General features: G+C 36.9%; 1 protein-coding gene across 6 annotated transcripts in view; it reads left to right on the top strand.

Moving 5' to 3' along the window:
* The window catches only part of SMG1 (SMG1 nonsense mediated mRNA decay associated PI3K related kinase), a 62,227-nt gene that overhangs the window by 33,921 nt on the left and 5,629 nt on the right, over nt 1-22,677 (top strand). For all 6 annotated transcript variants that reach the window (XM_071760964.1, XM_071760965.1, XM_071760967.1 and 3 more), the window contains 31 exons: nt 521-722; nt 1,673-1,782; nt 2,166-2,313; nt 2,652-2,811; nt 3,430-3,550; nt 3,630-3,878; nt 4,170-4,454; nt 5,455-5,599; nt 5,874-6,012; nt 6,316-6,546; nt 6,645-6,822; nt 7,520-7,681; nt 8,005-8,222; nt 8,428-8,582; nt 9,193-9,415; nt 10,368-10,614; nt 11,165-11,394; nt 11,941-12,189; nt 12,595-12,733; nt 12,820-12,929; nt 13,432-13,650; nt 14,066-14,256; nt 14,875-15,047; nt 15,444-15,723; nt 16,452-16,724; nt 16,858-17,092; nt 18,582-18,808; nt 20,059-20,209; nt 20,300-20,489; nt 20,735-21,204; nt 22,169-22,306. In XM_071760964.1, the coding sequence (XP_071617065.1) occupies nt 521-722; nt 1,673-1,782; nt 2,166-2,313; nt 2,652-2,811; nt 3,430-3,550; nt 3,630-3,878; nt 4,170-4,454; nt 5,455-5,599; nt 5,874-6,012; nt 6,316-6,546; nt 6,645-6,822; nt 7,520-7,681; nt 8,005-8,222; nt 8,428-8,582; nt 9,193-9,415; nt 10,368-10,614; nt 11,165-11,394; nt 11,941-12,189; nt 12,595-12,733; nt 12,820-12,929; nt 13,432-13,650; nt 14,066-14,256; nt 14,875-15,047; nt 15,444-15,723; nt 16,452-16,724; nt 16,858-17,092; nt 18,582-18,808; nt 20,059-20,209; nt 20,300-20,489; nt 20,735-21,204; nt 22,169-22,306 (6,248 nt within the window). The remainder of the gene's footprint in view (nt 1-520; nt 723-1,672; nt 1,783-2,165; nt 2,314-2,651; nt 2,812-3,429; nt 3,551-3,629; nt 3,879-4,169; nt 4,455-5,454; nt 5,600-5,873; nt 6,013-6,315; nt 6,547-6,644; nt 6,823-7,519; nt 7,682-8,004; nt 8,223-8,427; nt 8,583-9,192; nt 9,416-10,367; nt 10,615-11,164; nt 11,395-11,940; nt 12,190-12,594; nt 12,734-12,819; nt 12,930-13,431; nt 13,651-14,065; nt 14,257-14,874; nt 15,048-15,443; nt 15,724-16,451; nt 16,725-16,857; nt 17,093-18,581; nt 18,809-20,058; nt 20,210-20,299; nt 20,490-20,734; nt 21,205-22,168; nt 22,307-22,677) is intronic.

Raw genomic sequence — 22,677 nt, forward strand, 5'->3', positions numbered from 1 at the left:
CAACTGAGCTGCTTAATGCCATTGAAACCAATATTATGTGTAGATTCAAGGGTTTGCAGTGCTGAGGTCTGGCTGAATGAAACAAAAAATAATAGGTAATATATTTTGTCATTTCTAAATTATTTTAGGGCATCATTAGTTAAGGCTTAGTATTTATAACATAATTGTATCATAAATATGTTAGTCAGGTTTTTTTTTTTTTAAACTATTGAGACTTTGTTACCATATTCTGTTTCATCTTTGAAAAGGGACCTCTGTGTTCCTAATATAGTTCTTCTGCTTGTGTTTTGATGCTTCTTTATGGATATGGACTAATTTTTTCATAAAACTCCTTTGAAAAAACTTTTAAAGCATATGTGGAACAAGAATACTGTAAATAGTGTGTATCTTTGATTTTTTTAATTATGTATTTTTCTTAACAAAAAGACACGAAATTGCATTTGAGTAGTGGAATTGCTATTTAAAGATACAGAAGCAGGAATATAGATTTAATTCTGCATACTGTTTTTTTATTTCACAGGAGAAGCTCGAAAAACTGTTCTGACTAAGCCAAGTGACTCTTCACCTGAAGTTATAAACTACTTGGGTAACAAAGCATGTGAATGTTACATTTCCATTGCTGACTGGTCTGCTGTTCAGGAGTGGCAAAATATGGTCCATGACTTGAAGAAAAGCAATAGTAATACCTCAATCAACCTGAAAGCAGATTTTAACTACATAAAGTAAGCGTATGATCAATTTATTGAACAGAGTTCAGTATCTTAGAACTGAAATGCTAAAGTTTTTTATGGATTTTAGGTACAGAATGTAATTAAAATAGAGATGTGTTAAGACAAAAAGTTGTGGTCTTGGGAGGAAGAAAACTAGACTATGACATTACTAGCCAGACAGATAAAGAGGTAACATCATTCTGAATAGTTACTTTGGCTTTCTGATTGCTGAGGTTTCTTAGTATTCAAGAAAACATCTTTTAATTGAAAATAAAAGATAACAAAGTTATTCTACTTCTGCTGTCAGCAGTTGCATCCTTTCATTCAATTCAGTAGTAAACCCTAAAATATTAGTGGTAAGGATCTTAGATATTTTAATTCATTAATGTAAAAATTATGTTAGGGAGGTGGTCTTGGACACTATTTTTGTAATGGAATTTAAAACTGTAGTTCATGATTTGATTTTCCAACCCTTAGTATTTGCCTTGTTCATGAAAAAATACTTGACATGGAAACAATGCTTCAAGGTGTAAGGGTCCTTCCTCTTTCATTTAACAATTTGCTTACTCTCCATCCCTGTACTGTTGAGGTAAATATCATAAAATTCTTCTGGCTGAAATTTCTTGACTTGAAAATGAAGGCAGAGGAGGCACTTTCAAAATAAAATCTTTCAGGTCTAAAAGGTGACTACTTCTGTCAGAGAAAGCTTCATTGCTAGAGAGGTGTTTTTTCCTTTTACTTTGGCATTGAATTTATTCATTTGGTGCAGTACCATTGCCTTTTATTGATCTATCTGCAAATTCAGATTTTTGTTTAGAATTAGTCATTCTCTGTAGGATTCATTAGTCATCCTCTGTAGGATTTCAAGGTAGGTTTGAATCTTTCCTTTTGCTGCCTAAGATACTTAGCTACAGAAATAAAGTAAAAAATGTGAAAATAAAACTTTAAACATTGAATTGCAGATCCTTGAGCAGTTTTGAATCTGGACAACTTGCTGAATGCACTGAACAACTAGAATTATTACCAGGAGAAAATATCAACCTACTTGCAGGGGGATCCAAAGAAAAAATAGGTATAAATGCTTAAGTTCTAAGATAATTTTCAAATACAGAAGTAAATATTTCTTCATGTTTTTGTGTCTATAAATGACAGACTGAAATTTCTGAATGCAGTTTGCTGTGTTCAGTGGACTGACCAAAACCATTATGACTAAAACTTCAAAATGATTGTCAGTGATCATCCTAAATGCTGATACAAATGTGTTTGCTGAAGATAATGGGTTTGTTTATAAGTAATCTATCACCAGCTTCTAATATGAATACATATATATTAAATACATACATGTCAAGAGGGGGTTATCCAGACTTCTTTGCTCTCAAAAATGCATCCTTGCATGGTGATACTTGGTAAAATTTGGCAGTTCTAGTTGGTTTCAATTGTTTAATCTCCATGTAGACATGAAGAAGCTCCTTCCTAACATGCTGAGTCCTGATCCAAGAGAACTTCAAAAAGCAGTTGAAGTACAGCTTTTGAGAAGTTCAGTATGTCTGGCAACAGCTGTAAACCACATACAACAGGAGCAAAAGTGGCAGTCAATATCTGAGTAAGTTGAAATGTTCTATGAATGACTGAACTATACCAGGAAAAGCTGTTCTGGTTTGTTAAATGTAACTTTGTGAAAAGTGTACTCTGCTTTGTATTTCAGCATCTGTGGTAGTTTGCTACCAGTTTTAGCTGTTGTGAGTTATAAGCTTACTGAAGATAAATAAGATGATGTTCAACTTGGAGATTATGTAGTTCTTTGAGATGATAAAGTACGTCTTGTCAGTTTAATAATAAAGTATCATACTGTAACTTGTGTGTTCTTCAGTAATTTTGGTATCACCATTTATTCTTAAAGTCTAGCTAACAAAAATGATTTTTTTGATTCTTTTATTTCAGAAATGTTATTAAGTACTTAAAGCAAACATCACGAATTGCTATGGGACCTTTAAGACTTTCCACACTCACTGTGTCTCAGTCTTTACCTGTGTTGAGCACTCTTCAGTTGTATTGTTCTTCTGCTTTGGAAAACACTGTATCCAACAGGCTGACATCAGAGGTATGTTTGTGTATTTAAAACTGAAAAGGAGGTAATGTCTTTCTCCATGTAGTGTCATGAATATAGAACATACCTCATTTATTTTGACTGTTGTTAACCATACTGTAAAAAGACCTAATTTCGTTTTCAAAAGTGCCTTGGCCCAAGTTTTTTTTAATTTGCATCTTAGTTGGACTTCTTTCTATAGTTACAAATATACCATCTCTTAATTACACTTAAAGTGTTTTTAAAGTTTTGTCAGTGGTTACTTTTTAGATGTTTCTTCTCTAAGTACACTGTAACACTTCTAAAGTCACCTGTGTGTTGTAGGAGAAACTTTAAAATACTTAAGGAAAGACAGTCACATCAGCAATTAAAAATTCAATGTCAGTCTTCAACCAGTATCAATTATTTAGTTCCAATCCAGAAAAGAATTCTGCTTGGTTCTGGGCTATTCTTGGTGGTGTCCTCTGAAAATCAACCAAGTCTTTCTAGAGCTGCATAAAACATTTGTGTTGTATCAGTTAATGAGAGTGTAACTACTAATACAAATAAGAGTGGTCTTTGTTTTTAATAAATAAGAACACGTTTTAGTAAAGATGTCTTGTGAGAACCATGTTACTTCTTTGCCTCTTTCAGGACTGTCTTATACCTCTCTTCAATGATGCTTTGAGGTCATGCAAACAGCATGATGTGAGGCCATGGATGCATGCACTGAGGTACACAGTGTACCAGAACCAGTTGATGGAAAAGCTTAAAGGTACATAAGCTCTCACTTCAGTGTGCAGTTACTGTTTTTTTTAATAATTCTGTTTACAATGTTGTGCTTTCTTCTTCAGAACCAACAGTCCCAATTAAAAGCCATCTCATGGAGCTGGGCTTAACAGCAGCAAAGTTTGCACGGAAGCGGGGAAATATCGCCCTGGCTACACGACTGCTTGCCCAGTGCAGTGAAGTGCAGCTAGGAAAAACTACCACTGCACAAGACTTAGTCCAGCACTTTAAAAAATTGTCTGCACCAGGTCAGATAGATGAAAAATGGGGTCCTGAGCTTGATATTGAGAAAACAAAATTGCTGTACACAGCAGGTGAGTGTTTACTAATTATGTTGTAGATCCCTGAGCTGCTTGTCTGGCTAATGACCCTGACCTTGAAGAAATTGTAATAGGACAGTATCATTAGGAACTTATTTCATGCTACAACTGCTTCAAACTGTTTTCACAAGGCTTTTCTTACTTGTAATTTTCTAACTTCAAAGAGAATTTTCTTTGTAAAATTATATTGTTACAAGCTGTATCTGAATATGCTGAACTTGAGAAGAAATGTTTTGAATCAAGTTGTCTTCACTCTACTGAAGATACACTTTTTGTGAAATGCAGGTCAGTCAACACATGCCATGGAAATGCTGAGTTCTTGTGCCATATCCTTTTGCAAATCTGCCAAAGCTGAATATGCAGTTGCTAAATCTATTCTCACACTGGCTAAATGGATTCAAGCAGAATGGAAGGAGATTTCAGGACAGTTGAAACAAGTATATAGAGCTCGACAGCAGCAGAATCACACTGGTCTGTCTACCTTGTCTAAAAACATATATAATTTGATTGATCTCCCAGCTGTTAATACACTAGAAGAAGAATACCCTAGGATTGAAAGTGAATCTACAGGTAGATTTGTTCTCCTTCATATTTTTTGTTAAATTAGTTACTGATGAACCCACAGAGGGATAGCACCAGTTATATTGATAAAGTCTAAATACTCCATCACTCATGTATTTGTTTTTCTGATACACAAATAGTCTGTGTTTTGTGGAAATGTATACAGTTAAAAAGTTGAAACACCTTAATATTTAATTGCCTTGTCACATTTTTCTCATTCAAGTGATAGTGGCCTGAAAAGAAACCAGAACGCATTCATTTTGTGTTGAGGATATAAAATTTTGTTTTGTCTGTTTAACTCTTGTATTTGCTAAAGTTCAACAGATATCTTCCAGATTAAGCATTCACAGGATTTATATTTTGAAAGTCTGGATAAGTGTGAAAAGTGGTTACCTTAGAGTTTTTCCTGATCTTTATGCTATACTTAAATTGAACACTTCTGTTGTTGACACAAACGTACTCTTAATTCCCATTTTCCAGCAGGCTTTATCTTGACATTTAAAGATCAGTTCTTTCATTGCTTAAAAATGCATTTTGTAAACAAATATTTTTATAAATAACTTTTAAATTTCCCCTCCTGCAAAATCAGAATGATTTTTGAGCTATTAATGGATATTATTTAGTAGGTTCTCTCTGACTTGCTGGTGAAGAAAATAAATATATGCACAAATTAACACACTGCCCTATGTACTTCATAAAGGACTGTTCTCTGAAGCATTGTGCTCTTTTGGAGATCATGAGTTTCTATCCCCAGTTTCCACCATTTTATGAAAAAGTAATTGTTAAGTTTAGACAGTAGCTGTTAGCAGGTTAAAAACTGATCTCAGTTTTGGAGATAGTGTCAGAAATGAAAAATAATTGCATTTCAGAAATTTTTACACTTTTGGTTACTAACTTAACTGAAAAGAATATTGCATACTTAAAATGTTTTGATGTTATTTTCTATATTAAGGAAGTCAGAAGCAGGTTTTGCATCTTAACATACATTGCTCTGTTTCTCCCATCACAGTAAATATTGGAGTTGGAGAACCTGACTTCATTCTGGGACAGCTGTATCACTTGTCTTCAGTACAGGCACCTGAAGTAGCCAAGTCTTGGGCAGCCCTGGCCAGTTGGGCTTATAGATGGGGCCGGAAAGTAGTTGATAATGCCAGGTAAATTCATCCTAATGTTTAAATTTATATGGCACAATTAGTTTGCTTAAGGTAAACTCTAGCTCTGTATTTATGACTACTGTTCTTTGTGGTCTAAAGTTACCAGAGAACTGACAACTTGCCCTCTGTAAAAAGAAGTGAGTTTAATTCTGAGATAAGGATGGAGATTTCTTCTTCAAGTATCTTTATATATGTATACATATATGGTCATAATGGCTCAGTAGCTCTACAAATACCAATATATTGGGGATCAATAATTCATTAAATGTTACAGTCAGGGAGAAGGTGTTCGTCTGCTGCCCCGGGAAAAATCTGAGGTTCAGAACTTGCTTCCAGAGAACATTGCAGAGGAGGATAAGGAGAAAATCTATGGGATCCTTGGGCAGGCAGTGTGTCGTCCAGCTGGCATCCAAGTAAGTGTAAATCTGCTTGCTTAAAAAATGTTCAACTTCAGTTTGAACCTTATTTTTCCTCTACTTGTGATTCACATTAACTCTTGTAAATGTTTTGAAGTTAAAAGTCAGACAATACAAGAGTTTTCTAAGAAACCATTTGTTAGCTAAGTGGTAACACGTCTGCTGTATGGTCTGTATTAATATGATCAAGTAATGCAGTTACATGAGTTGCTAAGACAAAAAACAGATTAGAAACTAATATTGCTTATAGAAATGGTTGGAGGACTTAATCAAATCTGTTTTCTCTTTACTTGCTTTTAGGATGAAGATATGACCCTACAAATTACTGAAAATGAAGACAATGAAGAAGATGATATGGTGGATGTTATATGGCGTTTGTTATTAACAAGCTGTCCCTGGCTTTCAGATCTTGATGAAAATGCAACTGAAGGGTTAATTAAAGTGTGGAGGAAAGTTGTAGACAGAATCTTCAGTCTCTATAAACTTTCCTGCAGTGCATACTTTACTTTCCTCAAACTCAATGCTGGTCAGGTTAGTGTTTGTTCTGATGAGGAAGTCAAGTTGCAAACTTCTCTGAATGGTGATATGAATTCTATACTTAGCTTAGAGGAGTATTTCTCTCTCTCAAGGTACCACTTGATGAAGATGACCCCAGGCTGCACTTAAGAAATACTTCTGAGCAGAGCACTGATGATGTCATTGTGATGGCAACACTTAGACTGTTACGATTGCTTGTGAAACATGCTGGAGAACTTAGACAGTATCTGGAGCATGGGCTGGAAACTACACCAACTGCTCCTTGGAGAGGTAAGTATATGTTATCTAATTGTTTGAATAGAAGCAGAAAGGTATCCATAGTGCTTTCATAAAAAATATGAAATGCTTAAGCTTGATAGAAAGAGAGCTTGTCCTTTACAAAACTAATGATGTTGAAGTCTGCAGTGCCTTTTGATCTTGGAATAGACCAATAGCACAGATTATGATCCCCCTCCTTCCCTAGCTTTAAGATACTGAAAGGAGAAAGGCCATAGAATATAGTTTGTGAAGTATTACATTATATTACCACCTTTAAAACAAGGGGTTGTTTGTTTGGGTTTGTTTGTGTGTTTGTTTCCTAGGCACAGTTTGAAACGCAGTTCAGAGAAGGGTGTGTAGCTAAAGGCAGGGGTCTCTGAAGTTGTTTGGCACTACACTACTGGTCCTGGTTGCTCAGGGGCTTTCCCATGAAAAGTTATTAAGTTAAGAGTGTGAAATGCAGTAGAAGAGGAGGCCAGTTATTGCAAAATTGTACTTTTTCTCAAAATGTCCAGTTATGCTAACTTCAAGAGCTTTGTGCAAAACTCAATTCGTAGTGCTGGACTAAAGGATTTTAGAAAAGTTTTTTATGGGGAAACTAAACCTTTATGTTCTCACTGTGCAAAACCAGCATGCTTTTAACAATAAAATATGAATCATTTGAAGTGAAATGAAATGAACTGGCACATTCTGTCTTCTGTTCATGAAGGTATTATACCTCAGCTCTTCTCCCGCCTCAACCACCCAGAGGTTTATGTTCGGCAGAGTATTTGCAACTTACTGTGCCGAGTGGCTCAAGATTCTCCTCATCTCATACTATATCCTGCAATAGTGGGTACCATTTCACTTAGCAGTGAATCTCAGACTTCAGGTATGGAGAAATAAATAAATATTCAAATACACTTTAGTTATTGGACTTTTATATACTGGATAAAATGGTACTGAATTGGTTTAGGTTTTGGTTTGGTTTTTTTTCAGTAACTGTTAAAGTTCTATCTTAAGAATATGAAAGGTACCTTTCATTTTATTCACCATTTTGGCAAATAAATTAGATTTTTCTATTTTATCTGTATTTCTATTTTTTGCCAGCATTTAGTGTAATATGGGGACTTGATGCTATATGAAGTATTGAGTGATGTATCTTTCAAAGCCAGAACAGTGTAGCTAACACTTTAACACCTGTTTTCAATTTAGGAAACAAGCTGCCTTCTGCCATCCCTACTTTACTAGGTAATATTCAAGGAGAAGAACTGTTGGGTGGTGAATGTGATGGAGGGAGCCCCCCAACCTCTCAGGAAAGCAGTAAAGATGACACAAAAGTTGGATTAAATGAAGATCAAGCAATGATGCAAGATTGTTACAGCAAAATTGTGGAGAAACTCTCTGCTGCAAACCCAACAATGGTACTACAGGTAAATAATCCAAATGAATGCTATTGTGCTCTTATTTGAACCACAGAATATGTAATTTGTAGATCTTGTTGATATGCTTCCCAAAGGAGGCTTGGTGTATTTTTGCTGGTAGGCTGCCATCTTTTTTTTTTTAAGTTGTTCCTCTACAAAAATAAGGCTTAATATTGGTACTCTTAAAAGTAAGTGAATCTTTTATTTTCTACAGGTTCAGATGCTCGTGGCTGAGCTGCGCAGAGTTACAGTGCTTTGGGATGAACTTTGGTTGGGAGTTCTGCTGCAGCAGCACATGTATGTCCTGAGAAGGATTCAACAACTGGAAGATGAAGTCAAGAGGGTCCAAAACAACAACACTTTACGGAAGTAGGTTTTTTTGAATAATGCAAGTGATAATCATAACACATGTTTGTTCCTGGGGAAGCCAAACCAGTTTAAGTCTTGGTCCTCAGTTTGTACTGTCCAGCCTGCTTCTTTGTAAGGCTCTGACCTTGTTTCAAGAAAATTTTCATGCTACAGCTAATACTCAATAATCAAGTAATACTCAAATAATACTAATAATCAAATAAGAAATAAGTCTGCCTGTGATGAATCCATGTTAGGATTTCTAATGCATATTTAGCTGTGAATTATGATCTTACTTTCTTACTCCCAACTTCTTTCTTGGAAGTCAGCTGAAATGAGGACAATCATGTTGAAGGGTATAATCTATTTGGAGTTTACTCTAAATACAGATATTTGGACTAAGCAGAATGTCTGTTTTAAAAAAACTGCTAAATAAAATCTGCTCAAAAAAAAAGAAAAAAAAGAAAAAGGCTTCAGAGGAATGTGTGGCATGAAATATGGTGATCCTTAAGGATGTCATTTTAGACGCATACTCATTTGCAGTCTTATTTTAATACTCTGCTTATGAAGTAGCTTTGTTTTATGGGGTTAAGAGAAATTTCTTCTTGTGTTTTTGTTTCCTTTTTATTAGAGAGGAGAAGATAGCAATCATGCGTGAAAAGCACACAGCTCTGATGAAGCCCATTGTGTTTGCTTTGGAACACGTACGAAGCATCACTGCAGCTCCTGCAGAAACTCCTCATGAAAAATGGTTCCAGGATAACTATGGAGATGCAATTGAAAATGCACTAGAGAAGCTTAAGAATCCTTTGAATCCTGCTAAACCTGGAAGCAGCTGGCTCCCATTTAAAGAGGTATTATATGCACAGACTGCAAGTACAATCTGGAGACTCCTGATGCTACTGCTGTGCACTGTGTGCTTGACTCTCTTTAGTGTTCTCTTGCTATCCTCTTGCCATATCAAAATAGCAGCCTGAAAGTTTGTTGTCTTACCAGTCACCACAGCCATGCTAGACCCTAAAGCACAGTAAGTTTTGCCTATGTAGCAAGTCCTACTGTCTGGATTGTTTTATTTGTACCCAATTGAATTATTTTTTTCAAATCTTGCATCTTCTGCTGTCTGACATACTGTAAATTTTGGGGGCTTTATTTTACTGAGTATTGTCTTTCTGAAATGATACCATTTGATCTTAGTGGATTTAAATTTTAACAAGACAGTTCTCAGGTTTTCTAAGCATGGTCCTTGGGCTGTGCAGCAATCTTCAAATGATCAACACTTCAAAATTATTTTTCATTTATGTGATCTTGTCTTAGTTTATATTGGTCTGACAAACAAATTAAATATTCACTTGGATATCCAGAGCCAACCTGGTGTTTTTTAAAAGTCTTGGTTGACAGAACCTAGATTTTATTCCCCAAGTTTTATTTCTCCTTCTGCTTTGCAGAACAAGCAAGCCTAAAGCAACAGAAACAGGATGTTGTTGAATGTGGCTTCCTTTGGTCATAGCTCAAATATTTAGAAGTACAGGAGCAAACCTCTTGATGAGTTTGATTTGTTGTGTTACCACCAGGCAGGGTGTATTTGCTGCATAAACTATGGCTTTTTTTTTTTTTTCCAGTTTTTGTCACCCTCATCTTAAGATGTAAATGGATTAATAGAGTGGCAAGGTTGAAAGGTTGTTTAAGAAAAACCTTCATGCTTTCTGGAGGATGACTACCGTTAAGTCTGTTTTGATGCTGTGTTTGTTTTCAATGCTAGATTTTAAGTTTAACCTCAATTTAAAACAAAAATTTTCTTTGGAATAGGTTATGCTAAGCTTGCAGCAGAGAGCACAGAAACGGGCTAGTTACCTTTTACGACTTGAAGAGATCAGTCCTTGGTTGGCTGCCATGATGAACACTGAAATAGCACTTCCTGGAGAAGTATCTACCAGAGATACAGTCACAATTCATAGTGTGGGCAACACCATCACAATCCTACCTACCAAAACCAAACCTAAAAAGCTGCTTTTCCTGGGTTCAGATGGGAAGAACTATCCTTACCTGTTCAAAGGTAAGAAATGAAAGTTTTGTTGGGAAGATGCATGGTTGAAAGTTCCGTTTTATCTGTTTGCATGATATGGAGAAACAGCTTTTTGGAGTGCCTGCTCTTTCTTCTCCCCACCTCCCACTACATTTTCAAGGAATTTTGCTTTGTTAAGCTGCAAGTCAGGGGCGTTTCAGATTTTTTTTTATATATAATGGCTGCATCAGAAACAGTGTTCTGCTTGCAATCTGATAGGATTAACTGGATGTACATTTCCAAAAGCTTAAGGTAGCATCCAGAAGAGAACTTCAGAGACTTCATGCCTTCCCTGAAAGGGGAAGAGCTGTTATGTTAGTAACTGCTGTCACACAGTGCTGTCATAAACTGGTGGTTCTAGTAGTTAAATGCTACATAAATGTTTAGGTGTAGGCTGAGCAACACATCCTTAATCTGCATAATTTATAGAGCTATTCATCATGTGAAATTAAGTGGGGATTAAAAAAACCACACTAAATTTTGTGCTTTAAGAGAGTACTTTTTCCAGACAGAAACTGAATTTCAAACAAATTTATTGAAGGTTTGGAAGACTTGCATCTAGATGAAAGAATCATGCAGTTCCTATCAATTGTGAACACCATGTTTGCCACAATAAACCGTCAAGAGACGCCGAGGTTCCATGCCAGGCACTACTCTGTGACACCTCTGGGGACAAGATCAGGCTTGATCCAGTGGGTGGATGGAGCTACACCTCTGTTTGGGCTTTACAAGCGATGGCAGCAGCGAGAAGCTGCTTTACAGGCACAAAAGGTAACAGCTCTGTTTTATGCTGGTAGAACAATTTAGAAGGGGAACATCTATTCTGCATTGCTTTGCAGTTCTAAATAATGTTACTCTTTAAATGATTGTTTTGTTCATAATGTAGAATGGCTTTGTGTGTTCATATCTCTGGATTTCATCAGATGTCAAAGAAATTGCATAAATGTACTTAGAGAAGTTTCAGGATGTGATACAAATATGCTGCTCTGGCATGGTAAATCAAGGGGCACTGTTTTTGAACAGAGTTAACATTGGTTAACATTTTTTAAGCTGTACAACTCACTCATTTCATTTAAAATATATTTTTTTACACTTATATTTTTTAAATTTACCTTGGTTAGACTAGAGTTTGGTGTAAGAAGTTTTTTCAGGGTATATTTGGGCTTTTTCAACTTTTGAATTAGAAAGAATTCTCTGAGCTGTAAAAATTCTCAGTAGCAAAGCTGATTTCTTATTTCATTCCATCAAAACTGAATTTGAAATACTTTTCTGTGGTAAGGAGTCACACTCCATAAACTACATTTTTATGTCTTCCAGGCTCAGGACTCTTACCAGACTCCTCAGAATCCTGGAATAGTGCCACGGCCCAGTGAACTTTATTACAGTAAAATTGGACCTGCTCTAAAGGCAGTTGGGCTCAGTCTTGATGTGTCACGTCGTGACTGGCCCTTGAATGTCATGAGAACTGTTCTAGAAGAACTGATGGAAGCAACTCCCCCAAATCTCCTTGCTAAGGAGCTCTGGTCATCATGTACTACACCTGATGAATGGTGGAGAGTTACACAGGTGAGTTATAGCAAATATATTTTCCCTTTGAAAGACTTTTTTTGATGGGGTGAGGGAAAACAAATGCCTGGAATATGTTCAAGCAATGATACTTGTGAGTTAGGTGAGCTAGGACTGCTGAATTTTTATATAACAGGAAATGCTGGCAATTGTACCATCTGGAATGAAAAAAATGGGTATCCACCTCATAGCTCTACAGTATTATACTGGAATTACTACCCTAAGACATGAAAACTCTTGTAAGATACCACTAGAACAACAAATAGATAAACAAATAGAAAACAGCTTGGAATAAGTTGGGTTTGATTTGTCTTACGCTTAAAATAATGTTTTTAAATCGTAGTCAGTCCAATGTGTTGGCAGAGGATTCCCATAAATAATTTTTTCCTGAAACTCTCTTTAAAGTCGTATGCAAGATCCACTGCAGTTATGTCCATGGTTGGCTACATCATTGGTCTTGGAGACAGACATCTGGATAATGTTCTTATAGATATGACTACAGGAGAAGTTGTCCACATAGATTATAATGTTTGCTTTGAAAAAGGTAATTTAAAAATGCTATATGTTATTCAAACAAAAGGTTTCCCTTCCTGATAATTAAAAGAAACAACTTACATTTTTATCTTAAAGGGAAAAGCCTTAGAGTACCAGAGAAGGTTCCGTTCCGGATGACACATAATATTGAAACAGCACTTGGAGTGACAGGAGTAGAAGGGGTTTTCAGGCTTTCTTGTGAACAGGTAAGTTAGAAAACCTGCAGAAAGCTGAGGGCTATCACTTGCCCAACATGGATTTATAAAGCCTTAACTTTTCTGCTGTGATTTTATTGGACATATTTCAGATGTGTCCTATCTAGGAAATACAAGAGGGTCAGGTAAGTACATATACAAGTAGTGGTAAAGCTACAATTCAGGGGACAAAGGGGACTTTTAGCTCCAGATGTAAAATTTTATTCTTTTCCTGAAGCATTTTGTACAGTTTTGCTTACCCTTTTCCTCAGAACGCATCATAAACACATCAGATATGTTTTTAAAAAGAAAAATGCCCCCCAAACTGGAATGCTAGAATGCAGTCTTTGGTTTTAATGATGTAGCTACAGGCTTAGCTGCATTTGTTTCATACCTGCGGTAGCAGTCTTGTATTTGCACTGCTTTGGAATGAGTAAAGGATTTCTGTGCCTATTCAGGTATTATTAGAAGATTAATGCAAGATCAGAATGATTCTGTTTAAAATGTAACACAGGTCCTTCATATCATGCGGCGTGGGAGAGAGACTTTGCTTACATTGCTCGAAGCTTTTGTTTATGATCCCCTGGTGGACTGGACAGCAGGAGGTGAAGCAGGGTTTGCTGGAGCTGTCTATGGTGGTGGTGGCCAGCAGGCTGAAAACAAACAGAGCAAAAGAGAAATGGAAAGAGACATTACACGTAGTCTCTTTTCATCAAGAGTGGCTGAGATAAAGGTGAGTTCACCATAATCATTTTATATTTTATAAACCAAGTAGGCCCTATGATTTAATTTACTTGCATTCTGGGGGTGGTGGAAGAGGTGGTCACTTATTAGGAACAGTTTTGAAATTTTAGTGAGTCAAATTGAGTTTGTATTGAGAGATGTGCCTATATGGAACTTGCAAGTATTCAGTTTTTAATTTTTGTGCACTTAATTCTAAAACACATCTTAATGTTTTCCCTGAAAACACTAGGAATAAAAATAGAGGTTTAGAGAGCAGTCTAAACAGAGAATGTCTGTTAAGCTTTTAGCATTTGTACTGGAGGTACTCATAGATGAACAACATAATTGAAGGGTCATGTGCTGCCATGATTTTCTCTTACCTGTTTGAATTAAATCCAGTTCTAACATCTGTGCTTTGGTTATAGGTTAACTGGTTTAAGAACAGAGATGAAATGCTTGCTGTGCTGCCTAAATTGGACAGTAGCTTAGAAGAGTATCTGAACCTGCAAGAACAGCTGACAGATGTAGAAAAGTTGCAAGGAAAACTCCTGGAGGAGATAGAATTTCTGGAAGGTGCCGAAGGAGTGGATCATCCCTCCCACACACTTCAGCACAGGTACAGAGGAGCAAGGAGTTCTGTCAGGAATCTTGCAGTTCAGTACAGTTGGTGGTTTAGTAATGTGCTTATGAGTTAAATGTTAAAAATATAAATGTGAGAGAGATTAATATCTGGGGGAAAGCTGATTTTGCAGTAAGATAGTTGTTCTTTCTATAGAAGAACTGTTGAAACCATTCTCTTACTGAATAATCCTATTTATGCCTCACACTCCATCAATATTATCAGTGCTGGTCCATGTTCCACACTTGACCCTCAGGGCAAGAGACAGACTTTGCTGAATATGGTGTCCCAGCAAATTAACCCACATAATGCAGCTATCAGTAAATAGCACAAAAATCTTTTCGTTGAAGTTTCTAATTCTTTAACTGATTTTTCTGGTGTATCTGAAATTGAACAAGGATTTAAGAATTGCTTGAATATGCACGTGCGTTTATTATTTTGCATGCAAGTAGGCTTAATTAGTAACATAACTCTTGAAGTTTTATCTAATTGATGAGAATATGTTAATTTTCTAGTCAATGGGGTAGTTACATTGATCAGTATGGTTTTGTATTCAATATAGGCAAATATTTTTTCTTCTAGTACTTACTTGATCTTGTGGTTTTAATAATTCAGGTATTCTGAGCACACACAGTTGCAGTCTCAACAAAGAGCTGTCCAGGAAGCAATCCAGGTGAAGCTGAATGAATTTGAGCAGTGGATAACACATTACCAAACTGCTTTCAGTAATTTAGAGGCAACACAACTTGCAAGTCTTCTTCAAGAGATTAGCACACAAATGGACCTAGGTATGAAATAGTATTTGTGGGGTTTTTTTAATGGTTTGAAAAGAAATAGAGCTTAGTATCAGGAGGCATTAGGAGTGTCTTCTAACTTAAAGGCAAAAATCTTTTTGTAATAAATAAAAAGAAAGGTGGGGTTTTTTTGTTTGCTTTCAAAAGGTGAGTTAGAGTACTTCAATGTTTTAGTGCTAATCTGTCTGAAGGAACTTGTCTGTCTTACCTTAGCTAGGCACAAGATTTTTCTCCTTCCTTGTGCTCAAAATTCTCAGTATGAATTCTCTGTGCCTCCTTTATCACATATAAAAGAGTATTTTTGAGAAGATGCTAGCACTCAGAGTCTGTATGCTATGAAATGTGTGTGCATCAGAGATGCATCTTAATTTTAATCATCTTTCTTAAAAGGCCCTCCAAGTTATGTGCCAGCAACAGCATTTCTGCAAAATGCAGGCCAGGCACATCTCATCAGTCAGTGTGAACAACTGGAAGGAGAAGTTGGTGCTCTTCTCCAGCAGAGAAGATCTGTGTTACGTGGTTGTCTTGAACAATTGCACAACTATGCAACAGTAGCTCTTCAGTATCCAAAAGCTGTGTTTCAGAAGCACCGGATAGAGCAGTGGAAAACCTGGATGGAAGAGCTCATCTGTAACATGACCATAGAGCGTTGTCAGGAGATCTTCAGGAAGTAAGTAGACAGAGTAATGGATTGCTTGAAAAGCTCATTTTTCTAGCTACTTCAGGATTTTTAGTTTCGAATTAAAATGACTGCTTTTGCCTAAGGACTGATCTCATAAAGCAAAACAAGATTCAAGATGAAGCTGTAATTCCAGAATTTTGGACAAAAAGATGAAAAACGGCTTTAAAAATACTGTTCCTGAGTTTAATCCATGTACCACAAAAGAAAACAAAATACTGGTGTCCTCTAATGAACCAATGAAGAACACTGTAGCTTTAGGGTAGTGGTAGTAGGGGTTTTAGAAACTTAAAGTATTAAAAAGTAACTTAAGTCAACTAAAGGATATTTTTATTAAAGCAGATTGTCAAGTAATTATTTTTTTCCTTGTGAAGTCAGACCATTTCAGCATTACTCCTGCTGGGCTTACAAGAGCTATATTTTACTCAGGCAATTACACTGCAACCTGTTTCCTTCCTATTTCTTCTCTTTAGTCTTTGCCTCAAGGACTGCTGATTGTCTTCTGTCCTTGCAAATAGTTATGACATACAGTGCATCCTAGGGCTTTATGAAGGTGTCATTAGGGTAACCATCAACTGCTGTGGTATTTTAGAGTTGATACAGAATAGGTGATGTAGAAGCTGTTCAAATATGGGGCATTTTTTCCTACCCACAGAGCAGAATGCCATTTGCTAGCACGGGAGGAAGGAGAAGTTTGTCATTGTACTCTTCCTTTACAGGTATGAAATGCAATATGCACCTCAGCCACCTCCAAGTATGTGTCAGTTCATTACTGCCACAGAAATGACCCTGCAGCGCTATGCAGCAGATATCAATAACAGACTGATCAGGCAGGTGGAACGTTTGAAGCAGGAGGCAGTTACTGTGCCTGTTTGTGAAGACCAGCTGAAAGAAATTGAACGTTGCATAAAGGTTTTCCTTCATGAAAATGGAGAGGAGGGCTCCCTGAGCTTAGCGAGCGTTATCATCTCTGCTCTTTGTACACTGACAAGGTGAGTTGCCTCTCCTGAACTTTTCTGTATGCTTTGTTCATTGTTTGGGACCACGTAAAAGGAATATTCAAGAGACATTGGATGTGGAGCACACAGTAGCAGGCAGGTTGTCTAACTCTCCTGGTTTGTCTAGGCGGAATCTGATGATGGAGGGTGCAGCATCTAGTGCAGGAGAGCAGCTGGTTGATTTGACTTCGCGAGATGGAGCCTGGTTCTTGGAGGAGCTTTGCAGCATGAGTGGGAATGTTACTTGCCTTGTGCAGTTGCTGAAGCAGTGTCATCTTGTGCCTCAGGACTTGGATATTCCTAACCCAACTGAAGCATCAGAAGCTATTCACTTAGCAAATGGAGTATATATCTCACTTCAGGTGATACTTCGATTTATGTTACTTTACTTTACTTGTTCTTCTTCATCCTTAGCCTTCTGTGGCTTCAGCTAAGCCATTCTTAACAGCTTCTTCCTTAAACACCTAAATGTTTGTTTACAGTACTGCTGAGACTTTTGTTTGTCTGGATATAGCCACTTTAGTCTTGGATTTTAGTCTTGACTGCTGTATTGGGCAGTTGAACAGGCATTTGCTACTGTCATTTACATTTCTTTGGTTGAAAGAAACAGTTTTGATCTATATATGACAAATTATAAAAAACACTGTCAAGTAAACATGAAAAAGAGTTAATAGCAGAATTACATACATACCAATTTCACATCTGCTTTAATTATTTTATTCTGTTGCTGGTGGTCCAGAACACCTTCCAAGCTGTTCAGTCTGTGGCATTTATGTTTTCTGCTGCTGCTTGAGCCTTACTTTTTTTCACCTGAAACAAGCAACTCTGAAACAAACTCTGAAAACCACTTGTACAGTCCTTCTCTCCAAGACTGGGACGGAGATGCATTTGGAATTCTGTTTTAGAATGCTTCCACTAAAGTAAAACAGAAGAAAAAAACATGAGCAGCATCTTGAGTAAAGTATCCATGGATGACTTGAATGGTTTTCAAACTGTGGCTGGGGGAAGTAGTTTTTTGAGGGTTTTGGTTCCACTGTATTGTATTTGAAAAACGCTTTCCTCCCAATGTCTGTAAGCACATGGAGACTTTTGTCACTTTGTTTCTTTGCTCCTTGGAGTATTAACATAACAGAAATTTTTTAGAAACATGCATGCAATTTCATTGCATTGCAGCTGAGATCTTTCACCCACACATTGTTGTCCTCCCTGTGAGCTCTTAAGTAAGATGTGTAGCTCACTGAGCAGTCGGGATGACTGAGCTTTGTGGTGTGTCCTGTCTCATTTTGGAGGTGGAGTGCATCAGTTGGTTCCTTCTCTAGCTACTTTTGCCCTTTTCTTTCTGCTTGGGCAAAACTGCTTTTTGCCACTTAAGGTCATGTTTTTCTTACCTGCATTGATTTCTGTGGTATGAGTAGGACTCAGGCAAAATAATCAGTCTGGCAAGTTTTTGATTCTTTTACCTTGCCTAGTCCTATCAGTTTAGCAAACTATAAATTCAGAAAATAGTTTAACTCGCTCATAGTTAATAGAAAAGAAAAGCTAAATAATTTACCAATTTATTTGTCAAGTGTGATTGCTGTACCACTAAGCTACTGAGAACTGCTGCAAAGTGTTGCTGCTGCTGCTGAGGTAGCTGTTGCTGTGCTGTGCCAGTGTCAAACATCATTCAATTTATTCCTGATTTCTTTAAACTAAAGAGGAAAACGAGAATAGATATTGACCCTTGGCCGACCACTGTCATGTTATCTTTTAGATAATGTCTACTGCAAGGTGGCATAATTCTGAAAAGAGAAAGATATGTTACTTTGAGAGGAGAAAATTCCTTATGTTTTCATTCTTACTTTCCAACAGGAATTAAACTCAAACTTCCGACAGATCATTTTCCCTGAAGCACTGAGGTGCTTAATGAAAGGAGAGTATACTTTAGAAAGTATGCTCCATGAATTAGATAATCTTATTGAACAAACAACTGATGGAGTTCCTTTGCAAACATTGGTTGAATCTCTTCAAGCCTATTTACGAAATGCTGCTATGGGACTAGAGGAAGAAACACATACTCATTATATTGATGTTGCAAGGTAAAAAATGCTTTTCTTTTTTCATTATTTGTTTCTTGTACAGGCTTTGCTTAAGGGTATTCTTGGGCTAGAAGAGTGCTGTGTCTAAAAGTGTGCATGTTTCCTCTCTGTGTGTTTATCTGCAAGCATAGCAAGAAGTACAAAACTCTGGCAATTTGTTTACATCTGCTTAGAGCTGACTATTGTTAGTCAACTTTTTCTAATATGTAGTTGTGCTATTATGTTTGAAGGGGTGCTAAAAATAGGAACTGGTCCATTAGTTTGTGGGAGGAACCTGTGAAAAGGAGAGCTTGTAACTACAGCACTGGTCAGGAGCTTGGAGCATCTTTTGCATAATGAATAAGCATGAAACAACAGAACATAAACAAAAACAAGACTTGTTCATCTTGTAATGTGAGACAGTACCTTTCTGGGAAAGTGCTTGGTAGACAACTGAGCCAATCCAAAGCTTCCTGCCAAGCAGAAGTGATCTTGCTGCTTTTCTTGAGCCAGTTAAGGTGGCTCCATCAGGGGTACAATGGAGCTTGCAGTACCGGTTGAAAACAATTTATGCTTTTTCTGTTAGGTTAATTATTTTCCTGATTTTACCCATTGGCAGTCCTGCTCAGCCTGTTAGTTGAGGGAGAGGGTAAGATCACTGTTCCAGGAGCTGCAAGCTGTTAAACCATCTCAGCCATAATCTGAGCCCTTATCCTCCAACTTTTTACCCTGTACTCCAGTCAGTTAAATATATGTTATAAAACCAGCACTTGATTTTCAAGGAAGAATATTTACATCACTTGTTTCTCATAACTTTTTATTATGCTCATAGGAAATACAGTCTGTATCCCCTAATTTTAAGTTGGCTTTGTAGCTGGTCCTTTAATACACTCCTGTCATATCTGGCATCCTTAGCTGCCCTTATGAGACCAGCATTAGGAGTCATGTGGTATGCAGGGTGCATAGGAGGAGCCTTCAAAAATTTCACCTTGTTCAAATGCAAGTTGATACCCATCTGCTCTAACTGTGAGATCAGTTTAAGAAAATCCTATTTGTTTTTGTTATTTTTAGTTATTTTTTGATATATTTTGGTCATATATTTAGGGATGTGTAATATATTTAGGGATGTGTATATATTGCTTATATATATATTTATATATATATATGTTTTGGGGGGTTTTTGGTTATATTTTTGTAGACTAAGCAAAATCATGTGATTTTTTTTTTTTTTTTTTTTTTTTTTTTCCTTTTTTTTTTTTTTTTTTTTTAAGAGTACTTCATGCTCAGTATGGTGAGCTGATTCAGCCAAGAAATGGTTCAGTTGACGAAACTCCCAAAATGTCAGCTGGTCAGATGCTTTTGGTAGCCTTTGATGGAATGTTTGCTCAAGTGGAAACTGCATTTGGTTTACTGATTGAAAAGGTATGGACTTCTTCTTTTTGGGGTACTTTTTGAGTCAGAAGTATGAAAGGTTTATAAGACCCAACTGACTGTTCCCTTTGCATTGTTCAGCTAAACAAGATGGAAATACCCATTGCTTGGCGGAAAATCGACATCATCCGGGAAGCGCGCAGCACCCAAGTCAACTTCTTTGATGATGACAATAATCGGCAAGTCCTAGAGGAAATTTTCTTCCTGAAGAGACTGCAGACAATTAAAGAATTTTTCACACTCTGCGGCACCTTTTCTAAAACATTGTCAGGTAAATAAATGTTATCAAATATTCAGCATTGATTTGTCCACTTCTCATCTCGTGTCGGATACGAAACTAAAACATACAGTACAGTGACTGTCTTTTTACATTCTTCTCAAAAGGACAAGTGTGCTGAAATAAAAAATTCTTTGATCTTGCTGAGCTTATAAATCTCATAGTATTTTTCTAGATGCATCAAGTGCTTACTGCTACTGTTTATTTATAACAAAAATACTGTTTCTTTCCTTTAAAAGGGATCACTTCACTTGAAGACCAGAATGCAGTAAATGGACCTGTTCAAATTGTCAACGTGAAAGCCCTTTACAGAAACTCTTGTTTCAGTGAAGATCAAATGGCCAAACCAATCAAGGCTTTTACAGCTGACTTTGTGAGACAGCTGTTAATTGGCCTTCCAAATCAAGCTTTGGGACTGACTTTGTGCAGTTTCATCAGTGCTTTGGGCGTTGATATCATTGCTCAGGTCGAGGCTAAAGACTTTGGAGCTGAAAGCAAAGTTTCTGTGGATGACCTGTGCAAGAAAGCTGTGGAGCACAATATCCAAATTGGCAAGTTCTCACAGCTGGTGATGAACAGGGCAACAGTGCTGGCGAGTTCGTACGATACGGCGTGGAAGAAGCACGATCTGGTGCGCAGACTTGAAACAAATATTTCATCCTGCAAGACCAGTCTTCAGAGAGTGCAGCTGCATATTGCCATGTTCCAGGTAAGAACACACCACTAGCTGATTCTCTGTAAGTTGTGTCTATGGAAAGTGAGCTTCAGTTACTGATTTTGGGTACAACTTTATATTTCTTATATCTAGCTTTAGAATATTTTTATGGACTTGAGAAGGTTTTTTTGGTTTAAAATTACTCTGAATTTATAAGCAAAAAAGTGCTACAGCTAGCTTCTTCTGAAGACCAGCTGCTTTCTGCTTGACAAGATGCAAATGTGGCAATGTGTAATTTTTTTCAATAACCATGAAGTCATTTATTAGAAAATAAGTAATTCACTGGCTTTCTTACTAGTACTGTTGTCCCCTTCTCCACTTTTTGCAAACAGACTATGACTGTAAGAAAGGAAATCGTGTAAACCAGACAGGGTATGCATTGCTCAATGTTGTCCTGTACCTTTCTTTCAAAGTTATAATGCATGAACTTGGTCCACTGTTTTGCCTCATGAAAAAAATAGAGCAGTAGTGTCAATCCTGAAAAAGTTCTTCTGAGGCTTTAGATAAATGCCATTGTGTACCTTGGACTTGTATCCTGTTGTGTTGTAGTATCCTTGATCTTCATTTTGTAGGTTAAGGGTAAAGGCTTTGACCATGTCAGCTGTTATACCATTTCATAGACAGGTAACCAAAATTGTCTTGGTTTTAATGCATCACAAGTGAATTGTTTCTAAATACTGATGAGTGTTGCATTAGTTCAAGGAAATGTGTATAAATCACATGTAATAAGCTGATGACTGATTAAGGGTATAAATACCCAAGCCAGCAAAATACAGCCTACAGCTACTTAGTGTAACTTAAGTCTGATGCAGCACTTCAAGTGTGCCAGTATTGTCTCACCCTTTTAAAATGCCCTCACCTATAAAGTGTACCAGAATACTAGAGCTGCTGGTTTTGAAGCAAAATATTTTGTATTGACCCATATTGGTAATCAAATGTTCCCATTATTTTCTTAAAGTGGCAGCATGAAGATCTCCTCATCAGTCGCCCACAAGCTATTTCTGTTACTCCTCCACCTCGTTCTGCAATTTTAGCTAGCATGAAAAAGAAACTTCACACACTCAGTCAGATTGAAGCTTCAATTGCAACAGTTCAGGTACTACTATTTTTGGGAGGTTTGTTCAATATACTGGAATGCAAATCCAACTGTAAAATTATCTTCCACCTCCAGAGTTTCTTCTCTCTCTTGCTACCAAAGCACAAGTGTAGTGCTCTTTCCACTGATCACTTTCAGCCTGTTTGGTGTACACTGTTACAATGTTTGATTCTGTAGACTCATACAAAATACTTTCGTTGGAATATCAGTAAATCTGTTTTGTGAGCAAAAATATGAATGTGTGAAAGTACTTTTCCTTCTGATGCTCCTATTTAAGTTTGTCTGACTTACATTGTCAGCCAGTTACTATCATTTTACTGGCTAAGTGTCAGATGCTTTATATGTACATCTGAACAAGTCAGCAATTTTGT

This window comes from Heliangelus exortis, chromosome 17, assembly GCF_036169615.1.
Source record: "Heliangelus exortis chromosome 17, bHelExo1.hap1, whole genome shotgun sequence".
Taxonomy (NCBI): Eukaryota; Metazoa; Chordata; class Aves; order Apodiformes; family Trochilidae; genus Heliangelus; species Heliangelus exortis.